Below are 24,045 nucleotides of genomic sequence, written 5' to 3' on the forward strand. Positions count from 1 at the left end.
TAATTCAGAGAACAGGTCCTACAAAAATCAAATAGGTATTCATAAGAAACCCAATGACTCCATCACAACTCAGGCTGTAGAAAAGTCTGTTTCTGGAGAGAAAATGCAAGTAGCTAATCTGAGGCAAATATTCAAATTATACCCCCCCCCCAAAAAAAAAAGACTTCAGAATTTAGGGACTGAAACCAGGTCCAAGAAGACATGTTCATGCAATCCACTAAGAGGGCCTCTGAGCCATGGGGGCTTTTTTTTTTTTCTCGGTACGCGGGCCTCTCACTGTTGTGGCATGGGGGCTTTTTGATCCCCTCAGCAAGTCTGACAGTTCTCCAGCATTCATAAATGATGCAGTAATCTTTGAGGCCTTCTTTAATGAAAGAATAGGGCTTTGGCCTGATGATGAGCCTTCCCCTGCTCCTAGGGAGTCCACTACAGTATCTTTTGCAGGTGAGCACCAGCACAGTCACATGTTGGCCCTCGTCCACAGTAAGGGTTGGGATAGCTCAGACTGGTGTCACAGATCCCAGACCTTTTCCACAGATAGCCATCTCACCTCACCAACTGGAGGATGCTTGCGCACACCCGGTCCACTTGGACTACCTCCTCAGCCATGGGCCTTTAGGGGCCTCCACCTTTTCTTTTCACCTCTGTGTCCGCAAAAGTGTCTCACCTAAGCTCTGAAATCGAAAAAGACACATTTGTTCGATTCTTACGAGTACCTGCACCGAGGTGCACCTCTACTGTCTGGTTTAAAAACAGTTGAGGGACTTCCCTGGTGGTCCAATGACTAAGACTCTGCCCTCCCAATGCAGGAGGCCCGGGTTCAATTCCTGGTCAGGGAACTAGATCCCACATGCTGCAACAACAACAACAAAAAATCCCTAAGGGGGCTTCCCTGGTGGCGCAGTGGTTGAGAGTCCGCCTGCCGATGCAGGGGACACGGGTTGGTGCCCCGGTCCGGGAAGATCCCACATGCTGCGTAGCGGCTGGGCCTGTGAGCCATGGCCACTGAGCCTGTGCATCCGGAGCCTGTGCTCCGCAACGGGAGAGGCCACAACAGTGGGAGGCCCGCGTACCGCAAAAAAAAAAAAAAAAAAAAAAAAAAAAAAATCCCGTATGCAGGAACGAAGATCCCGCGTGCCTCAACTAAGACCTGAGGCAGCCAAATAAATAAATAAATATTTTAAAAATAAAGTGAAGTAAAAACAATTGAATTCAGCACAAATGAAAATCACCCCAAGATGTATCCTCTTACAGATTGACCTGCCTGCTTATTTCCTGTTGTTAATATAAACAGATTATTATCACAGATTTAATACCTTTTAATAAGTATTTTTTAAGTTTTAAAAAATAAGCTCGTCTCTGGAAACCACTCGTCCACAACAAATGGTACAGAGGTTTGTATTGTCTAGAATTTTACAACTGGTATCCCTTGAAAGAACAATTTGCCCTTTAAGCTTTGATACCCCCCTCCCCTTCTTTCCCAGGAGTGTGCCTGGATAGGCAGGATCACCAAGGCTCAGAGGAGGCTCTTACTCAAAATCCCGTTATCTGTCAAATAGCAGTGGCAGTAACAATGGTGACTATGTATTGCACCTTCACTGTGCTTTGCACTATTAGGAGTACTTAATCTCATTTAAGCATCATAGCAACCCACCAGTAGATGTTACTATTATCATCACCACTTAGTAGAAGGATACAGAGGTATAGAGTTGTTAAGGTAACTTTCCTAAGGTCACTCAGCTTGTGGATAGCAGGTCTGACCATTGGGCTAAGGCACTCTCTTTCCAGGGTCTTGCACTCGTTAAAATGCTGCACTCTCAAGTGCAGTGAGAGATAGGTCTTTCAGGCTGGCTCCCAAGCCCCTTCTCTGCCTCCCTTTCCCATCTGAAAGAAGGAAAGAATGAAGTGAGAAAACAATTGAACTGCCCAGCCACAGTATAGGTCCAGTCCAAATGTAATGATTCTCCTTTGGTGCTGTAGTAGCCAAGGATGAAGGATAAGATAATCTAGGTGAGATGCCAGCAGGCTCAGCGGTCACAGACTTGTGTGATCAATTTTCTTGACCAATATAGAAAAATGTACCTTTGAAGCAGCACCAATGCTTATTCAAGAAATAAGTCACAATAGCCAAGACATGGAAGCAACCTAAGTGTCCATCAACAGACGAACGGATAAAGAAGATGTGGCACATATATACAGTGGAATATTAGCCATAAAAAGAAATGAGATTGAGTTATTTGTAGTGAGGTGGCTGGACCTAGAGTCTGTCATACAGAGTGAAGTAAGTCAGAAAGAGAAAAATACCGTATGCTAACACATATATATGGAATCTAAGGAAAAAAAAAAAAGGTCATGAAGAACCTAGGGGCAAGATGGGAATAAAGACACAGACCTACTAGAGAATGGACTTGAGGATATGGGGACAGGGAAGGGTAAGCTGTGACAAAGTGAGAGAGTGGCATGGACATATATACACTAACAAAAGTAAAATAGATAGCTAGTGGGAAGCAGCCGCATAGCACAGGGAGATCAGCTCGGTGCTTTGTGACCACTAGAGGGGTGGGATAGGGAGGGTGGGAGGGAGACGCAAGAGGGAAGAGATATGGGAACATATGTATATGTATAACTGATTCACTTTGTTATAAAGCAGAAACTAACACACCATTGTAAAGCAATTATACTCCAATAAAGATGTTAAAAAAAAAAAGAAAAGAAAAAGAAATAAGTCACAATAGCCAGGACATGCAAGCAATCTAAGTGACTATCAACAGAGGAATGGACAAAGAAGATGTGGCACATATATACCATGGAATATTACTCAGCCATAAAAAGAAATGAGATTGAGTTATTTGTGGTGAGGTGGATGGACCTAGAGTCTGTCATACAGAGTGAAGTAAGTCAGAAAGAGAAAAACAAATACTGTATGCTAACACATATATATGGAATCTAAAAAAAAAAAATTGTTCTGATGAACCTAGGGGCAGGACAGTAATAAAGACACAGATGTAGAGAATGGACTTGAGGACATGGAGACGGGGAAGGGTAAGCTGGGATGAAGTGAGAGAGACATATATACACTACCAAATGTAAAGTAGATAGGTAGTTGGAAGTAGCTGTATAGCACAAGGAGATCAGCTCGGTGCTTTGTGACCACCTACAGGGGTGGGATAGGGAGGGTGGGAGGGAGATGCAAGAGGGAGGGGATATGGGGATATAGGTATGCATATAGCTGATTCACTTTGTTATACAGCAGAAACTAACACAACATTGTAAAGCAATTATACTCCAATAAAGATGTTAAAAAAAAAAAAAAGTCACCACCACAGAAGTCTGGACCCCTGGGTTATTTGCAGTTCTTTTAAGATACTTTTCAGTTCTTTCAAACAGCACTTCGTGTTAAACAGTAAAAGAGGGGTTATGGCACCTAATGAGTTTGATGGTTACTTGCTTGAATTGGTTTCTTTGCCTCACCAAAGACTGCAGGGGGACTGGGTGGTACCGGGCAGTGTTGTGTGGCTGCCCTTACTTTGACCATTTCCACAGCAGGCCTGGCCAGCAACAAGGCCTGACTTAAGCTATGTCTAGCTCTGTCACCATGCTGAGTTGTCCCCCTTTAGCTTGATAATGGGCTTTCCCCACCAGAAATATGTACAGTTAGGCTCCTTCACTTCTGCGGGGGCCTCAGGAGAGGCAGAAAACTTCATTTGCATCAAGATGTGCTATTATGTGTTAATTATATCTCAATAAAACTAGAAAAAAAAAGATGTGCTGGGTGCAGGTCAGCTTGCAGCTTTTCTCTTTCTCATTAACCTCCATTTTATAGAAATTATGGAATATTTAAAACATACAGAAAATTACAGATATTGTAAAAATCTAAGAGATAATGCCGTTTGATGTATTGACTACTTCCTTTCATTGTTTTTGGACCAAAAATTACAGATAAACCAGTGTCTGAGGTGCTTTTCAACTCTTCAGCTCTTTAAGAAGCAGTGATTTGAATTCCCTGGTGGTCCAGTGGTTAAGACTCTGCACTTCCATTGCAGGGGGGCACAAGTTCAATCCCTGGTGGGGGAAACTAAGATCCCACACGCCCTGTGGTGCAGCCAAAAAAAAAGCAATTAGTATAATACAATTTTTTTTTTAATTTTTGGCTGTGTTGGGTCTTGCTGCACGCAGGCTTTCTCTAGTTGCAGCGAGCAGGGGCTACTCTTCGTTGCGGTGCGTGGGCTTCTCATTGTGGTGGCTTCTCTTGTTGGCTCTAGGCATGTGGACTTCAGTAGTTGCAGCATGCAGGCTCAGTAGTTGTGGCACGCGAGCTTAGTTGCTCTACGACATGTGGGATCTTCCCAGACCAGGGATCGAACTGGTGTCTCCTGCATTGGCAGGCAGATTCTTGACCACTGCGCCACCAGGGAAGTCCTATAATACAATTTTTGAATGATGAAATATTTCAAAATTTGAGAAAAATTTTGAAGATAATATGTACATACAGTGTGGAGTAATGAAGTCTTGAGAGCAGAAAAGTAACAAAATGTGTAGTCCATTTACATATTTTTTTAAAGACTATTGCTTCCTGTAGTATAGTTTGTATGGGTAGGTGTGTGCTATCTTGATCCAGTTTTGAGGCCCTAGCTAGAAGCTGGTCAGTTCCTCTTCTTGAACAGCCCATTAAGTCCATACCACCGAACACCACCCTTATTGGGCTCTCACATTCTGGGGCCATCATATGCTCACCCTAATTGCCCCAGGACTAAATATCAGACAACCAGGGACAGCCCCTGTGCCCCAGAACCTTCTGAAATTATTCAAATTAGCCAGTCCTACATCTGTTTGCTCTCTTTCCTTCCAGCAAAACCACAGTAAAGATGCTTGCCCATAGTTCTCCCTTGCTCTGCTGTGAGACTGACCTGGTACTTCCCTTGAGTGGTCATGGGTGGCATACTGTGTCCTCCCCTGAGAGCTGTGAGTACAAAACACTGTAAAACTCTTTCCGTTTTTTTCTCTTGATCTGCATCTGACGGAGCCATGCCTCATCCGAGGTAATATGGTTAAAACAGCTCCTTCCCACTGTGCCTTCTAGTTCAAAATCATCATGGCTGTGTAGGTGGGAGGGAGTCTGTCACTAAATTCCACACATCTGTCCTCCAGTGCCCCTGAATACTAGCACCTTCTGGGGAGCAGCCCCTCCTGCCTCTGGTTCTTCACAGCAGAGTGTGTGCTCCCCAAGGGCCAATGGGCAAGGAGGCCAGGGATGGCAAGTGATTCTTTTTTTTTTTTTTAATAAATTTATTTATTTATTTTTGGCTGCATTGGGTCTTTTTTTTTTTTTAACTATGCAATGTTTTTATTCAACTACAAGCAAATAGCAGAATTAACACAACATTCAGCAACTCCAGACCGCCTTTTCTTACACCGAAGAGTGATCAATTTAACAGGCACAGACTTCCAGATTTCTGATGACCTCTCACTCAGCCCTGCAGCTCATCTAGATGGCCAAGCTTTAACAGCAACTCTCTCCCTATTGCTTTTTTCAGTATTGCTCTTTAAAGGAGCCAGAGCAAGACACTGACACCCACTAACCAGCCTGAGATGTATCACATGGTGGGCTAGTGGACGTGCCGGCCCCTGGTTGTCTTCGTGAGAGACAGGGCTGTGAAAACACATGCCAGAAGATGCCGTCACAGACAATCCTGGGCTCGGGCTCACAAAGGCAGAGGCAATCAATCCTTTCTTTTTTTCTACCTCCCTTAAAGATTCTTTGATGCTCTGCTCTAATACTGCAGACCTGGTCTTTTTACCAGAATTTTTTTCTTCTTTAACGTCTGGGTTGTTATTCTTATATTAACATTTTGATGACCCCATCCTAGTACCAAAATATCCCCCACCAAAACGGAGTTCAAATTTGATCAAAACGTAAACCCCCTAGAATTACAGAGGACAGGCAGAAGGAAAAGTCACCCTAAACCTAAATCTGACCGCTCAGGGGTCAGGCAGGGGGAAGAGGAGAAATCTGCATGCATCACTAAACTGAAACACTGCTTGGGAACTCTGGGACCGTGTCCATCTCCTGGCTTTCCTCTACTTCCCAGAAAGCTGCTCGTACAGTTTGGGCACATAGTCATCCCATTCGGCCTGGTAACACGTGCCGGCCACCGGAGCCCTGAGCTCGTACTTTTTGCGGAAATTTGCCACCTTGAATTTGCCACGGTGGTCTCCAGATCTGTTGCTGAGAATGGGCTCATCACACTTCAGTGGCCTGTCCTCCTCGTAAACCAGCCAGGTGTAGCGGTGAAGGCCTGTGCCCTTGGGAGGCCCAGAGCCCACATAATCGGAGAAGACCGTGCCACTGCTGATGTCATTGCCCTTCATGTTGACCACCAGGAAATGATGCCATTCCCTGTATTTGGGGTCCTTCCTGCTGGGAGCATCCGGGTCTGTCAAGACCAAGGTATATAGTTTACCTGGATCAAGGCCATCCCATGCAATGCTGGTGGACCGGTTCTTAACCTGGGTGGGTATCAGCACTTTGCCCAGCTCGTCAACCTCCGCCCCGCCGTATTTGACCTGCCGCGGGTGCTGCGGCCTCTCGTCCACTTCCTGCAGGCTCAAAGGCCCGGACCACTTGCTGAGGTCCACCGGCATCGCGAAGCCGAGAGGATCGGACAGCAGGGAAAGCTGCAGGAGGACTCACGCAGGGTAGCAGCCCAGACTCCCAGCGGTCTGCAAGCTGTACAGAGGCAACTCTGGGTCTTATTTTTAAAATTCATAACAGAAAATATTTATTCTGTAATATTTATTCAATATTAAGCACAGTGAATGCTGGTACAAACTTTTTCTTTTTTAGTCTTGATATTTCAGATTATCTTTTTTTTTTAATTGGAGTATAATTGCTTTACAATGGTGTGCTAGTTTCCGCTGTATAACAAAGTGAATCAGTTATACGTATACATATATCTCCATATCTCCTCCCTTTTGCGTCTCCCCCTCCCCCCATCCCACCCCTCTAGGTGGTCACAAAGCACCGAGCTGATCTTGCGTTGGGTCTTCGTTGCTGCGTGTGGGCTTTCTCTAGTTGCGGCTAGTGGGGGCTACTCTTTGTGGCAGTACGCAGACCTCTCATTGCAGTGGCTTCTCTTTATTGCAGAGCACGGGCTCTAGGTGTGCGCGGGCTTCAGTAGCTGTGGCACCTGGGCTCAGTAGTTGTGGCTCGTGGGCTCTAGAGCACAGGCTCAGCTGTTGTGGCGCACGGGCTTAGTTGCTCCGCGGCATGCGGGATCTTCCCAGACCAGGGCTCAAACCTGTGTCCCCTGCATTGACAGGTGGATTCTTAACCACTGCGCCACCAGGGAAGTCCATTGGCCAGTGATTCTTGAGCCTCACTCCATGTGGGAAAGATGTTAGGAAAGGACAGAAGTGTGGGCCCAGGCCATGTGGGTTGCAATCCTCCTTCTGAGAGCTCACTAAATGCTAACGATTTTCATTACCTATGTTTTTGTCGGAAGTTTGCTTTTCTATCACTTGGGATTTCTTAAGCAGCAATGTGTCCTAACATTTTCATTTTGACCACTCTATTTATGAAAAGATAAACCCCAAGTTTTATCGTGGAAAAATGGAACAAATTTGAGATCTTTATCCTCATAATAGGAATGCTCAATAATGTTGACTTTGAAAGTTTCTGACCTACAACAGATGAAAAAGGGGGATTGGGGTTTGTAAGTTAACAGTCAGTTGACTAAAGTGGTTTGATGTGTGGGTGGTAATGAGAGAGACAGAGGAAAAAAAGAGAGAGAGAGAGAGAGAGAGAAGGAAAGGACTTATTCCTCTTCTGTATAGTGAAAGAGAAACCAAAACTTTTCCTGCATCACAGACAGCCTCATATCAGGAATCATTAAAACTACCTAAACTCTTGCTCTTGTCAGGGTATCCCAAGAGGCAGGCCACATCGGGCGCTATAAAGAAACCAGGGGTGGGCTTCCCTGGTGGTGCAGTGGTTGAGAGTCCGCCTGCCGATGCAGGGGACACGAGTTCGTGCCCCGGTTCGGGAAGATCCCACATGCCGCGGAGCTACTAAGCCCGTGCGCCACAACAGCTGAGCCTGCACTCTAGAGCCCGTGAGCCACAACCACCGAGCCCGCGAGCCACAACTACTGAAGCCCGCGCACCTAGAGCCTGTACTCCGCGAGAAGGCACCGCAATGAGAAGACCGCGCACCACAACGAAGAGTAACCTCCACTCTCTACAACTAGAGGAAAGCCCCCATGCAGCAACCAAGACCCAACACAGCCAAAAATAAATAAATAAAATAATTTAATTAAAAAACAAAACTATGGTCCCTCCTCATGCACATTCTTAACTAAATGGATCAACTTAACCACAGATAATTTAGCACTCCAATGGCCATTAAGAGAAACTTCTGACCTCCCCAAACTTGTTTTTCTCAGAATGAAATTAGAAGACTGTGGCTCTAAAATTAAACCGATTGAATGGGATGCATATTTTCATTGGTACCTGGAGGCTTCAAATGTATCCAAGATTCTAAAATTGCCACTTTACAAAATACCATTTCTAAATTAACCAAGGTGAAAAAACAATTGAAAGAGGACCATAAAAATCCTCTGAGGCCTCTTTTCCCCCTTCCCCCATCCTCTTTGTCTCTGGAGCCAGCTTCCTCTTTCCCTTCTGTACTGTCCCCGACTCCTCTATACACTCCACTTCCTTATTCTAATCCCCTTACTGAACTTTCCTTTTTCTCTGAACCTTTCCATGTCTCCTCCTCTCCTGAACCTATTAAAATCTGCACCTCTTAAATCAGACCCTCTGAGGATCGAAATGCTAAGCCTTGACTAACACAACATTGTAAAGCAACAATACTCCAATAAAAATGAATTTAAAAAATGCTTTAATTAAAAAAATTCTAAGTCTCTAATTTCTTATGTTCACTGTACTAAAGCTGAACTATGAGCCATAGTCAAAGATTTTCCCGAAGTAACTGAGGATCCCCAGAGATTTGCTGAGGAATTTAATATAGTCATTCAAACGTATCAACTGGGCTTCTCTGAGTTATATCAACTAATTCATATCCTTGTCAGTAAAGGCCAGGCCCACACTGAATGAAAACTGCCAATTGAGATGATCCTGAGAAATCTTTAGAATTACAACCTGGGGACAAAGAAACCCCTGTCGCCTTATTATCAGGCTCATGGAATCACCGAGTGACACCATTTGGCAATTCTTAGGATTTTCCCAAAACCAGTTGATCAGAATAAGATTCAAGCTTGTATCCACAAGCCCAATGAGCTCATGCATGATTATTATACAGCCAGCTCCAAATCGTCTTTAAAGAAAATTCTGGTCTTCCTTTGGGTGCTGAATCTACTTGAGTTGCCTTTAAATCTATGTTGATTAACAGGCTGAACTGAGATCTTTCTCTTCTAGTTAAAAGGACCAGGATATAATGGGAAATTATGTCCACTATAGATTTAGTTAGTTTAGAAACCCAACTCACCCAAACCCTAGATGATTCAACTTAAAGGAAGACTACTAAAATCCTTAATCTTCAATTCCAGAATTGGAGGTCTCTAAACAAAAACAAAATCCTTCTGGTGTCCATGATAATTTCTAAAAGCTAGGACACTGGAAAAATTACTGCTACAAGTTTCAGTACTCCAAGCGCCTTCAATCCTCTAACCAGCCTTACCAATGTCCTCAACCCCAAGGACGCTGAGGAACTACAGGGGATTTCCCCACTTCTTTCTCTTAATTGACTTGAAGAAACTACTCTGTAGATTGGGGGCAAATCTCTTTCTGTCCTTTTTGCACCAGAGCTACACTCTTGGTGCTCAGCCCCACTACCATTAAAAAGCCCCTGCCTCAGAGTACTAAAATGCTTCAAATAGTGGGGGTCTCTAATAAACCTCAATAGGTTTTTATCTCTAAAACTATCCCCTTTTGCTTAGGCCCTCTAAGAGGTACTCACTGTTTTTGCCTTTGTTCCTCCACCTCTATTTACTTATTGACCCAAGATATCTTAGAAAAATAACATGCTGGAATTTCTTTCTCCCAAAAGGGAGAAACAATTCTAGAATTTGAGAGCAGCAACCAAAATAGCCAATTAGGTGAATCAAATGGTCCTTCAATTGCTTTTTCTTTTCTCCATCTCTGACCTGGAGCTAATTCCAAGAACACTAATAATTGGTCCCTATTCGGTCAGCTACCACTCTCCTTATGGGCAAAATCCTCAACTGATATTTGCAGTACACACATGCACATCCTATTAAGATCCAAATAGGTCCCTCAAAACTTCTCCACAGGATTAATCAATATCCCAAAATAAAGAGGCCCTTCAAGGCATTAAACCAATAACATAAGGCCCAGGGCCTCATTATCCCCTGCACCAGTCAGTGCAACACTCGCATTTTACCTGTGAAGAAACCAAATAGTTGTGGACGGAGGCTTGTCTAGGACCTGCGAGCCATAAACAGTGTTGTCATCCCTCAACACCCTGTTGCCCCAATCCCTACGCTTCACTAGCCTCCATCCCTACTGAGAGCAAAATTTTTGGTGTGATTTAATTTCTGTAGTGCTTTTTTAAAGTATCCCAGTAGATAAGTCAATATAGTATCTTTCTGTCTTTACTTGGGAAGGCCAGCAATATACCTTTACAGGAATGCCCCAGGGTTTCACTGAAAGCCCTTCTTATTTCTCACAAACTTCATTTATTTATTTATTTTTTGCCACACCAGGCAGCTTGCGGGATCTTAGCTCCCCCACCAGGGTTGGAACCCGTGCCCCCTGCAGTGGAAGCACAGAGTCCTAACCACTGGACCACCAGGGAAGTCCCCTCACAAAATTTAAAGGCTGATCTGGGACTTCCCTGGTGGCACAGTGGTTAAGAATCCACCTGCCAATACAGGGGACACGGGTTCGAGCCCTGGTCCGGGAAGATCCCGCATGCTGCGGAGCAACTAAGCCCATGCGCCACAACTACTGAGCCTGCGCTCTAGAGCCCGTGAGCCACAAATGCTGAAGCCCCCACACCTAGAGCCCATGTTCCACAGCAAGAGAAGCCACTGCAAGGAGAAGCCTGCCTACCGCAACGAAGAGTAGCCCCCGCTCATCGCAACTAGAGAAAACCCACACACAGGAATGAAGACCCAACACAGCCAAACAAAAAAACAAACAAACAAAAGGCTGATCTAGATGATATCAAGTTCTCTGGAGGCTCCACTTTAATAGGATGTGTGGATGACTTAGTTCTCTGCTCCCCATCTTAAGCCTCCTCACAAGAAGAAAACACCCGTTTGCTGAAACTTCTAGCCAAAAAGGGGCATAAAGTCTCTAAGGAAAAAATTACAATTTGTTCAAATTCAAGTTTGATATTTAGGACATCTATTCTCAGAACAAGGATTGCATCTAGATCCAGACAGACTTCATGGAATCTTGAACTTCCCAAAGCCCCAAATCAAATGTAAACTGCAATGCTTTCTTGGATTGGCAGGCTATTTTCTCAGCTGGATTCCCCCAAATTTCCCTTACAGCCCAACCTTTATATCCCTTGTTAAAAACTACTAAACCTGACTCTTATCACCTGGGAAGATTCAGGTGACAGGACTTTCCAAATCTTAAAGGAAAATTTAATACCTTCCCCTGTCCTTGGACACCCCAATTATCAACTTCTTCTCTTCCTTTTTGTGTATGAAAAAAGAAGGGAATGCCCTTGGGGTACTCACCCAAAAGTATGGGATCACCACTGATGCATAGGGTATTACAGCCAACAACTAGAACCTGGAACCTGGGGATACCTCCTAACCCCCACCTCAGAGCTGTACCTGCTACTGCTCTCTTTGTAAAGACTGAAGAAATAGTCATGGGATCCTCTTTAACTATCTTTGTGCCACATGCTGTTGAAGCTCTTAACCCTCATCATAATCAACATTTTCCAGTAAGCCATCTCACTTCCTATGAAATTCTCCTGTTAACTGCCCCTTAAATCACTTTTCCTACTTTAATAACTTTAACCCTGCTACTCTTCTCCCCTCTTTTACAGATGACACACACACACCCTACTCCCACCCCGTGACTGCTTATAGGAAATGCCCTTAGATAATGTTGACCTCTCATGGTTTACTGATGGTTCTTATTTAAAAGATGAACATGGTAACTATCGTGCTGGATATGCAATGTCAACTCTTCTTTAAGTAACTGAAGTGGCACCTTTGCCTTTGACTACTTTGGCCCAATAAGCCAAACTATGTGCACTCACATGGGCCTGTATCTTAGTCAAGGGCAAAACTGCCAACATGTACACTGACAGTAGCTATGCCTTTGGCGTGGCTCACAATTTGGCAACGTTATAGAAACAGCATGGCTTCCTTACTTTCAGCAGAGATCAAATTAAAAACAGCCTTTATGTTCAGGAATTATTAGAAACCATATTATTACCTGCTGCTTTGTCTATTATTAAGGTTCTGAGGCATGCTACGCTTGACTCTTTAGAAGCTAAAGGAAATCACCTTGTTAATATTTCCGCAAAAAAAAAAGCTGCCCTTTTGGGACTTCCCTGGTGGTTCAGTGGTTAAGGCTCTGCGCTTCCAATGCAGGGGGCTCGGGTTCGATTCCTGGTCGGGGAACTAAGATCCTGAATGCTGCACAGCATGGCCCAAAAAAAAAAAAAATGCTGCCCTCAAAGGGTTATTGTCCACAGGAATTTGGACCCTTCTGAATGTTGGATCTGTCATCAGAAAACCCAATCTGTCCATGACAGCCATGACCCTTTAGTCTTCATCTCCACTGTGACAGCTAACTATAGCCACACCCCTTTGGATATTTTTCAACAAGTCAGAACTTCTACAACCAGATTCCTGTACTTTGCTTTGACCTCTTCCGTGTCATAGCTCTCAATGCAGCTAACCATACCTATTCCACCTGTACAGTTCTCAACACTAGGTTAGGTCTGCTTGCCATGGCAAAACAACTCCCTTCTGTATGGCCTTTGAGAACAAAGTCCACAGAACATGATGGTTTCTCCCTAACTGTTCACCAAACACCACTGACCCACTGAAAGGGCTAATAGAATAATCCCAATTAATGGCACTATTAATAATCAAACCCTAGCAGTAGTCTTACATGCACCACCTGATCTTATCTTTGTAACAAACGGGCCTCCTGATGGGCTTATGAATGTTTAGACAGTTGGCAGATTGGAGGTCAATGCTAGTTACTAGTATTTTTAACTGTCCCCTTGGACATTCATAATAAATCTGAAGTCTCCCATTGGTCCTGTCATTCATCTTCTCCATTAAACCTTCATTGCTACCTTAAATGGGAATTCCCAGGAGGTATACATGACTCTAGATTTGCTTTCATTGGAAGGGCACTTATTCATGCCAGTGAACAAATGAATAGAAATCTCTCTGGAGGAACTTCCCTGGCAGTTCAGTGGTTAAGGGAACTAAGACCCCACATGCTGCACAGCGTAGCCAAAAAAAAAAAAAAAGAAGAAAGAAAAAAAGAAGTCTCTCTGGAATTGGGAAAACTTGCTGATTCTACCAATAAGGCAATAGCAGCCCAACAACAATTACTTGACTCATAGGCCAGAGTAGTTTTGGATAATTGCTTAAATCTTAATTACCCAGCATTTGTGTGATTGCAAACATCACCTACTGTGCATGGATAAATTCTTCTGGAGAAGTAGAAACCCCATAGGCATACCTTAGATATATTTTGGGTTTGGTTCTAGACCACCGTAAGAATACGAATATTGCAATAAAACAAGTTACATAAATTTTGATTTCCCAGTGCATATAAAAGTTATGTTTAGGGCTTCCCTGGTGGCACAGTGGTTGAGAGTCTGCCTGCCGATTCAGGGGACACGGGTTCGTGCCCCGGTCCGGGAAGATCCCACATGCTGTGGAGTGGCTGGGCCCGTGAGCCATGGCCACTGAGCCTGCACGTCCGGAGCCTGTGCTCTGCAAAGGGAGAGGCCACAACAGTGAGAGGCCCGTGTACCGCAAAAAAAAAAAAAGTTATGTTTACACTATACTGTAGTATGTTCGGTGTACAATGGCATTATGTCTAAAAAATAATGTACATACCTTAATTAAAAAACACTTTATTGTAAAAGAATGTTAACCGTCGTCTGAGCCTTCAGCGAGTCATAATCTTTTTGCTGGTGGAAGGTTTGAAATATTGTGAGAATTACCAAAATGTGACATAGAGACACAAAATGAGCACATGCTGTCAGAAAAATGGTGCCAATAGACTTGGTCAATGCAGAGTTTCCATAAACCTTCAAGTTGTAAAAAAAACCCTCTATATCTACTAAGCACAATAAAGTGAAGTGCAGTAAAATGAGGTATGCCTGTACATAAAGTTAGGGAACAAGCATATTGGCTACAACAAATTTCACTGACAATCCATGGTCCTTTGATTTTCTTTTGGCTTAAAATCCCAATTTTTAGTGGTCTTTTATTGATATAGAAATATTTAGTAATTTACACAATATTTTAAAAATTATTTTTATCAGTTTCTAAGTTACTGTGTAAGATTTAACTTAATGTACCAGTTAATGGTCTATCAGAAGATTATATTCTTCTGCCTGGAAGTCTTCATTAAGAAAAAGGAGATTTTTGGGGGGGGAACTTCCCTGGTGTGCAGTGGTTAAGACTCTGCACTCCCAATGCAGGGGATCCAGGTTCGATCCCCGGTCAGGGAACTAGATCTCACATGCATGCTGTAACTAAGAGCTTGCATGCCACAATTCTAAGGAGCCCATATGCCGCAACTAAGGAGGCTGCCTGCTGCAACTAAGACCCAGCGCAACCAAAATAAATATTTTTAAAAAAGGAAAAGGGCTTCCCTGGTGGTGCAGTGGTTAAGAATCTGCCTGCCAGTGTAAGGGACATGGGTTCGAGCCCTGGTCCGGGAAGATCCCACATGCCACGGAGCAACTAAGTCCGTGTGCCACAACTACTGAGCTCTGCGCTCTACAGCCCGTAAGCCACAACTACTGAGCCCACGTGCCACAACTACTGAAGCCTGTGCGCCTAGAGCCTGTGCTCTGCAACAAGAGAAGCTACCACAATGAGAAGCCCGCGCACCGCAACGAAGAGTAGCCCCTGCTCACTGCAACTAGAGAAAGCCTGTGTGCAGCAACGAAGACCCAACACAGCCAAAATTAAATAAATAAAATAAATTGATTTAAAAAAAGGATATTTTTTGATGTTTTATAATACAATAATATCAAAACAAAACTCATTTAAAAAAAACTTGTTTTATTATGGAAAATTTCAAAACTACAGAAAAATAAAGAGAATAGTATAATTTAAAAAAAAGAGAGAGAACTGACCAACAAAGATGAAAATGCAGCAAATAAATGAAAAGTGATAATGCTGGGAGTGAAACTGGAATTGAGTATAAATGGAGTTACAGAAGAACTAGCTAAATGGGGGAATGTTGACACTGCCGCTGTTCAGGAGACTAGATCTGCAGCCAGAGGAACCTGTTGAAGGGGAACTGATCAACAGAAATGAGGAAAGACCCAACACAGTCAAAAATAAATAATAAATAAATAAATAAATATTTTAAAAAGTGGAAAGGATACAATGTTGCAAGCTGATCCAAATTTATAAAGGCGTATGACAGTTCACCAAGGCATTGAAAAGATGCTCGTTCTATTATTTGTAAATTATACAATGAAAAGAAGAAGCAAGCATTCTTCAGACTACTCTTGGAAAGTTTTTACAAATAAAACACTTTAGGGAATTCCTTGGCGGTCCAGTGGTTAGGACTCCGAGCTTCCACTGCAGGGGGCACGGTTTGATTCCTGGTCGTGGAATTAAGATCCTGCAGGCCACACGGAGTGCCCAAAAAAAAAAAAAAAAAAAAGTTAAAAAAAACCCCACTTTAACGCAGACATAGAGAATGGACTTGAGGACATGGGGAGGGGGAAGGGTAAGCTGGGATGAAGTGAGAGAGTGGCATGGACATATATACAACTACCAAATGTAAAGTAGATAGCTAGTGGGAAGCAGCTGCATAGCACAGGGAGATCAGCTCGGTGCTTTGTGACCATCTAGAGGGGTGGGATAGGGAGGGTGGGAGGGAGACGTAAGAGGGATGGGATATGGGGATATATGTATACATATAGCTGATTCACTTTGTTATACAGCAGAAACTAACACAACATTGTAAAGCTACAATAAAGATGTTAAAAAAAACCCCACGTTAATGCTTAAGTTTTCTAATAAGCTATAGAACACAAAATAAATATCATTTTTTGTATTGTTTTAATTTCCCAATACACTTTTTTTTTTGGTGTGGGGAGAATTAGCTCACCTTTTAATTGAGAGTGTGAGAAGGAAAGAGTAAACATGTTAACTTTAGCAGCAAGAATGCTGCTCTAAGGATTATGAAAGGCAAGTTGGCTTTTATCCCATTTGATGCCAATATATGTGTATACAAGTCATAATCCACAAGGAGTGTTTAAGGGCAAAAATGTAGCTTCTTAGCATACAAAAGCTAATGAGCATTTGAAAAATATTTGCACTTGGAAATTAAATAAAACCTTAGTAACAGGGCTGCGTGCGAGTCTGGTGATATCTGCTCAAGAACGGCCCTATGCTGGCACCAGAAGAACATTGCTTGTCTAGGTGTTTTTATACTGCAGAGCTGGTTGGAAGACAGGTTACAACTGGAAAAGCCAAAGAAAAGCTTCCATTAACTTCATCTTATTTTAGGGTTCTGGTTCTTGGAAGGCTTCAGCTTCCATCTAAGAATGTTGGTCTGTGTCTTCCAAACGGAGAATATTTTTCTTGATTGAGCTTTTCTTTTTCTTTTATCTCCACCACTTTATGAGCTCTTTCAGCCCATCACTTTTTCCAGAAATCCTGGAAGAGGACCACCACAATTACTATTCTGACCATCAGTGCACAAGCTGAGCCGATGGCCAGAGCAAGGAAGTAGATCTCAGAGACACGTACAGTGTGCACGATGCTGAGCCAGATCTCCCCTATCAGCACATCAACATCACGTGGGTTCTTCACCTGGCAGGTTTATGTCCCACTGTCATCAAACTGCAGCTTACAGAGGATGATGGAGACATCATACCGGCTCGGGATTCCCATCCCAGACTACCCGGTCCTTGAAACGCCCACTCATGGGTTTGAAGGGATCCACATGGTAGTCGAAAACAAACTGCTCAGACACCCCCACCTCCAGGTCACTGTTAGTGCATCAGCCATAGGGGCAAAGCTGGAGAAAGTGCACAGAAGATAAAGAGAATTAAATTGTCCTGTTCTTGCGTTTAGAGAGTGTACCATAAAGCTCAGGGAATTTTATTCTCTTTTTTTTGTTTGTTTGGTACGCGGGCCTCTCACTGCTGTGGCCTCTCCCGTTGCGGAGCACAGGCTCCGGACGCGCAGGCTCAGCGGCCATGGCTCACGGGCCCAGCCGCTCCGCGGCACGTGGGATCTTCGCGGACCGGGGCACGAACCCGTGTTCCCTGCATCGGCAGGCGGACTCTCAACCACTGCGCCACCAGGGAAGCCCAGGGATTTTTATTCTTAAGAATAAAAATTCTCGGGAGTTCCCTGGCAGTCCAGTGGTTAGGACTCCATGCTTTCACTGCCGAGGGCCTGGGTTCGATCCCTGGTCTGGGAACTAAGATCCCACAAGCTGTGTGGCGCAGCCAAGGAAAAAAAAACGAATAAAGATTCTCAGGAGTCACATGTAACTAAAGACTCTGAGAATAGAAAATTTGATTAAATCACGTAGTAATCAAATACAAAGATTACTACAAAAACAATACAGCTCCAGTCAATCCTTGTCTAAAATATATTATCAAGCACCTGTGAGCAACCCTAAATTGTACTGAAAACCACAGTACACTTAGGCCCTAGAGGGAAAGTCAGAAGCAAACCTTGATAATGCTTCCTGTCACTCCTTCACCCTAAGATTTTGAATGTCTGTGCTCTTCATAAATGAGACTTTATAAAAGCTGCTTTTAAATTTCAGACGTTGGATCACAGTAAATTCAGTGTGAAATAATCCACTGTGGGATAAAAGTTCACAGGGGTGACAAATGGAGTTAAGGGAGTCTCTGGTGCCTTCCTTCTGAGAAATACTACACCCACAGTTACAGTGGATGGCTAGCACCTCAGAAGGCTACACTTCCTCTGTATACAAGTGAAACTGCCTCAAGGAAACAGAAGCTTTTTTTCTGAAGTGATTAGTATGAGTACCACACCTAAGACTTAAATAACAGGTTCTAACCCCTCCAGGTGGAGTGAAGAAAGGCAGTGGCTTAGAGCAGGGACAGAGCCCCAGGGCAACCCTTTCAGAGTGGTAGCTGAAGATAGTAGGATTTCTGGTTCTCTTTTCCCTTCATCTAAAGCTGCACTGTGTGATAACGGGGCCATTTAGCCACATAGGCTTGTTGAACACTGGAAATGTGGCTAGTATGACTGAAGACCTGACTTTTTACTTTGTCAAGTACACAACATAACATTTACCATCTTAAACATTTCTAAGTTCAGTAGTGTTAAGTACATTTGGTATTGTGCAACCAATCTCCATAGTTCATTTTTATCTTGAAAACCTGAAACTCTCCGCTTATTAACAACTTCCCATTTCCTGCCTCCCCCCAGTGTCTGACAGCATCACCATTCTAATTTCTGGCTCTATGAATCTGACTACTTTTGATACTTCATGTAAGTGGAATCACACAATACTTGTCTTTTTGTGACTGGCTTATTTCACGTAGCATAAGGTCCTCAAATTCATGTTCCAGAATTTCCTCCCTTTGTGAAAAGGCTGAGTAATATTCCCTTGTCTGTATATACCACATTTTGTTTATTCATTCATCTGGCAATGGACACTTGGGTTGCTTCCAACTTTTGACTATTGTAAATAATGCTGCTATGAACATTGGTGTACAACTATCTCTTGAGACTGTGCCTTCAATTCTTTCAGTTACATATCCAGAAAACAGAACTGCTGGATCATATGGTAATTCTTTTTAAATTTTTTCCACAGCAGCTGCAACATTTTACATTCCTATCAGCAACACACAGAGTTCCAATTTCTCCACATCCCTGCCTTAATGTGAATTTAAAACTCATAATTCAGTTATGGAAAAACTTTTAAGTATGTTTGGAACAACATGGATATAGGAATCTGCTTTTTCAACTCTAAATTTTATGAAATCTAAATATACATTAAGTATTCCTAATAAAAATTAAAATTCCTGACTTAAAAAAATATATGGAGATGTGCTGTAGGTGGAAGACACACACCAGGCTTCAAAGAATAAAAAAAGAACATAAAATGTCTCATTGATAATGTTATATATTGACTACATACGAGATATTTTGGATATGTTGATCCAAATAAAACTATTAAAATTAATATTACCTGTGCTTTTACTTTTGTAAATGTGGCTACTAGAAAAAATTTAAATTACATTTGCAGCTCACATTATATTTCTATTGGACAGCACTGCTATAGAGGTAGCTACTACCACTCGTACCACATAATGAAAGGCATCAGATTCTGGAAGACAAGCTCCTTCTGCAGTCCAAATTGTTTTAAGTCAAGCAAGCCCTTTTTTTCTTTTTTTTTAAAATAAATTTATTTATTTACTTTTGGCTGCGCTGGGTTTTCGTTGCTGTGCGCGGGCTTTCCTTAGTTGCGGTGAGTGGGGGCTACTCTTCGTTGCGCTGCAGGGGCTTCTCATTGCAGTGGCTTCTCTTCTTGTAGCACATGGGCTTCAGTAGTTGTGGCACACGGGCTCAGTAGTTGTGGCTTGCAGGCTCTAGAGCTCAGGCTCAGTAGTCATGTCGCACAGTCTTAGTTGCTCCGCCCGCACCAGGGTTCGAACCCGTGTCCCCTGCATTGGTAGGCGGATTCTTAACCACTGCGCCACCAGGGAAGTCCTCAAGCAAGCCTTTTTCAACCTCTCTTCTGCCCTTGACATCTATATGTATCTTTCTTTTACTACAGGAGGATTACCTGAATGAAAATTTCTATCCACTGTTACTGTGAAAAGCTGGGCTATTATACTTAGTCCCTCAGTGACTATCTGGGGTCCAGGCTTGAGTATCCTATATTCTCTGTTTTGTTGGTGTATCATAGCCTGATGCCTTCCATTACAGTATCAATTAACTCCTGTGCCTGCGTCATGGCTGGGGGCTGTGTGACAACACCACACCACAGAAAGCTCAGGAGATGTGTCCATGTGTTTGCAGAGTCGAAAGAGGCATTTTCATTTCTTCTTCTTCGACTTGACAGTGCTTCCTTGACACAACTTCTCCTCCTGTATCTTTGTGATTCTTACCCACTTACAGCTTACTTCCACGCTGAAAGCAGTCAGGAATCTTACTTTTGTCTATGTGATGACAAAATAGTGGGGCAGGACCTAGACCAGGTGTGGTCACTTTCAGTGACTGTGGCTACAATCCCAGAGGGATGGAGGGGAGGGGAGGGGGGGCTATGGCGGGGCCCCAGGAAGGAACCCTGAAATTTCAGGTAGGGAAGATCCAGAAGCTGGAATTGAGGCAGAAGAGCTGTTGTGACTAGAGCTGTTGCTCTTGACTACACGTCTTCTCATTTCTCTTGCTCATACTGGGGTCACTCTAGATACAATAACCATCACCCCAGTTCAAAGCAAAAATAATCCTTCTCCCTAAAGGGTAAATTGGGCATAAGCTTTCTTTTTTTAATGTTTTTTAAAAAATTTATTTATTTGGCTATATCAGGTCTTAGTTGCGGCACATGGGCTCTTCATTGTGGTGTGAAGGCTCCAGAATGCACAGGCTTAGCTGCCTCACAGCTTGTGAGATCTTAGTTCCCCGACCAGGGATCAAACCTGTGTCCCCTGTATTGGAAGGTGGATTCTTAACCACTGGACCACCAGGGAAGTCCCTGGGCATAAGCTTTTTTTAAATAAAATTTTTATTTTGGAATAATTTTAAGTCTACAGATAAGTTGCAAAGATAGTACAGGGAGCTCCTGTATACCCTTTACTTTTTTTTCCTGTATTTAATGTCTATATAACCATGTCACATTTGTCAAGACTAAGAAATTCACATTGGTATAATACTCTTAATTAACCTATAGACTTTAGTCTGATTTTACCGTTTATGTCCTTCTACCGTTCTAGAATCCAAACCACAATCCCACATGGCATTTAGCATACAAGCCTTTCATATACCAAGATCTTGCCCCATTTTATCATTCACATTAATGTTTGTTTTGATTTCTCGTTAGAGTATAGGCTCTAAAGTTTTGTATGGTTATGTATAATTCATAAATATGTTTATTCATACTGGTGATGCCCACCAAAGACTACAGAAACATAGTTATGGTCAAACAATGAAGGGTTAACTGCTATAGTGAGGGAGACCTGACACTATGGGCAACCATGCATCTCAGGAAATGGGTGTTAAAGAGGGCTTATTATATAGTGCTTGGGCTTGTGTTAGGTGATTTGGGGGCAGGCCCAAGGAAACAGGGGTCTGCTCTGGTGCTGTCAGAAAGCGGGGCAATTCTGTGATTCGCTTAATAGTTTTTATCTGGAAAGCAAGAAAAATGGATCATTAGTGAAGCAATAGTCACTCATGTTAGCTAGGGAAGGGATGTTTGGTCATCTTTTTGTGGTTGCAGTGTACATCTGTTTAGGCACAATTAGTCTTATTTTCTTCACCTTCCATCTCGTCAGAGACCTCATCTGACATCAAAATTCCATGACGTCGCTTATGTGTATCAGGGCATTCAGGCCAGCTACCAACGGTGGCTCTGGGGGCTCCTTTACTTCTTAGAGCTGAACCTGATCATAATTAAGATGGAAAGCAAAAGGAGACTGCTTAGCAGTTTTTGCTGCAGGATATGACAACTGTTGGAAACTGACACTGCTAATTCGACACTGTACATGTGCTTAACAAATAACTCGTCGCCAAGGGCTGGAAAGTTCGATCTGTCTTTTTCAGAGCAGAAACACGGCTGGTTTGGATGTAGCAGGAACTCAAATGACACTGAACTGGCGTACGTGTTTCTTCCAGAAGTGAAGTTCTTAGTGGTGACATCCTCTGCCCCAGCACTTTGTCTCTGAGGACCAGGCCTGAACCGAAAGCCCTGCGGACCTGAAGCAGGGGTCACCAACCCCCTGGGGCCGCTACCAGTCCCTAGCCTGTTAGGAACCCGGCCACACAGCAGGAGGTGAGCGGCAGGCAACGAAACTTCACCTGCTGCTCCCCATCGCTCACATTACCGCCTGAACCATCGCTGGAATTACTGCCAGAACCATCCCCCCCACTATTCGCATTACCGCCTGAAACTCCACCCCCCCAAAATTGTCTTAAACAGTCCCTGGTGCCAAAAAGGCTGGGGACCACTGGTCTGAAGGAACAAGCCGAGGGAGCCAGGCGAGGTCCCGTGACCCTGCGGAGCAGCGACCCAAGACCTGACAGCACAGCCTGCGACCGCTCCTCAAATTCTGCCTCTAGAGCCGCCATTATCGGTCTCCGCTGTTCCCGGTTCCCTCCCTCCTTCTCAACAGGAAATGACTCTCATTTCCTTCTACCACGTGGGTCTTCAATCCAGGCGTCGTCTGGGCTCACTGTTTGGGGGACTCTCCCAGTCAGCAACTTTAGAAGCTCAGGCGTGCCTCACAAGCCCTTCCCTACCCTCGAGGAGGGATCACGCAGATCCCTCGGCTCCCGTCCCAGCAGCGCCCGGCTCTGCAAGCCCCGGCCCCGCCCTGCGCCTGGCCGACCAATCCCCGGCTCCGCTCCGGACGCGTCACAATGGCGCCCTCGTGGCCCCGACCCCGGACGCCCTCCTCGGAGACCCCGCCCCGGCGCGGTCTTTGCGTCCTTCCGGCTCGCTTTCGGAAGTAGGATTGCGCCGCGTCTTCCTGGAGAAGAAGGTGGGGTTTGGCGAGAACCCGGAAGCGGGGCGGGGGCGCGGGTTCCTGGGGCTGTAGTTCCCTGATGCTTGGGCACAGGACCGACAGGGGGCAGAACACGCCGAGAGCCGAAGGGCTTTCGGAGGCGATGCATGCGCACGACATGCTGGAGTTGTAGACTCCGGCCCGCCGAGCTCCTGACCACGCCCCTCGGAAGCCTCGCCCAGGGGTTTCCATGGTGATGTTAAACCAGCCTCAACTGCGACTGCAGAATTCGCCGCGTTTCACCCTCCTCTAGGTTCGCAGAGGGATAGGGACGACCGAGGTGCCGGATGTGGAGAAGAGCGGGAGCATGGAGACTCGGAACCCTAAGTGAAGGGTGGGACGGGGGCGGGACAGAAGGGGACGAGTTTGGGGAAAATCCCTTTTTTAGGGCAGGGATGTCTGGGAGTCCTGGACGGGTCCGCATCCTAGGACCCGGGGGTATGAGAGGTCTGCGCCAACATGTAGGGACACCTTTAAGGGTGTAGACGTGGTTGGAAGAAAGCTCTTTTTACTTTAGTTTGTTTTATTTCTTAAGGCAGTACATTCGCATAGTTAAAGACTCACAAACTTGCAGAAGGCTTTATTACTCAGAAAGTTTTCTCCTACCCATTTCCTGTACCCTGAGGAAATGTTTTCAAACCTTTGAATTTTTCTTCTCCAGAAGTTTTATTTCTTCCTTTTGTATCTGCATCTCTTCTCTGTATTTTTCCTTCATCAGCTTCACTAAATTTGAATACTTCAATCTGAAATATTTCCTGATTGATTTCCTTTGCCTCCTGGTCACACTTTGCTGCAGCATGTGTGTAGTCAGCCATTTGCTCTTCTCTTTTTCTAGTCATACCCTTGACTACCTTTTGCACTGGTTCCTTTTTGACATCTCATTTTGGAATGAGCCTGAATTCAGCAGGTTGTGGGAGTGGGTCCAGGGCTTTGTCTCACGCTCTCACATTTTTCTTTATTATAAAGATTTGATTGTCGTTATGTTTTCCCACTTTAAAAATATGACATATACGAGATATATTGTAAAACATATCTCGAAGGTGTAAAGAATACAACTCAATCCGGGATCTGTGTATCCACCACTAATCTTAAGAAGTAGT

The 24,045-nt window shown here is 44.1% G+C and overlaps 1 protein-coding gene and 1 pseudogene across 1 annotated transcript; both read right to left on the reverse strand.

Moving 5' to 3' along the window:
- Positions 1-5,336: 5,336 nt before the first annotated feature.
- LOC101290235 (phosphatidylethanolamine-binding protein 1-like) lies at positions 5,337-6,741 on the reverse strand. Its single transcript, XM_033405995.2, has one exon. The coding sequence runs from the start codon at positions 6,640-6,642 to the stop codon at positions 6,079-6,081; it is 564 nt and encodes a 187-aa protein (XP_033261886.1). The 5' UTR covers positions 6,643-6,741; the 3' UTR covers positions 5,337-6,078.
- A 10,027-nt stretch (positions 6,742-16,768) lies between these two features.
- LOC101276041 (myelin protein zero-like protein 2) lies at positions 16,769-17,318 on the reverse strand (annotated as a pseudogene).
- Positions 17,319-24,045: the final 6,727 nt, after the last annotated feature.

This window comes from Orcinus orca, chromosome 14 (assembly GCF_937001465.1).
Source record: "Orcinus orca chromosome 14, mOrcOrc1.1, whole genome shotgun sequence".
NCBI classification, from domain to species: domain Eukaryota; kingdom Metazoa; phylum Chordata; class Mammalia; order Artiodactyla; family Delphinidae; genus Orcinus; species Orcinus orca.

Coding starts and splice junctions, on each gene's coding strand:
- LOC101290235 (XM_033405995.2), bottom strand. CDS start 6,642: ATGCCGGTGGACCTCAGCAAGTGGTCCGGGCCTTTGAGCCTGCAGGAA.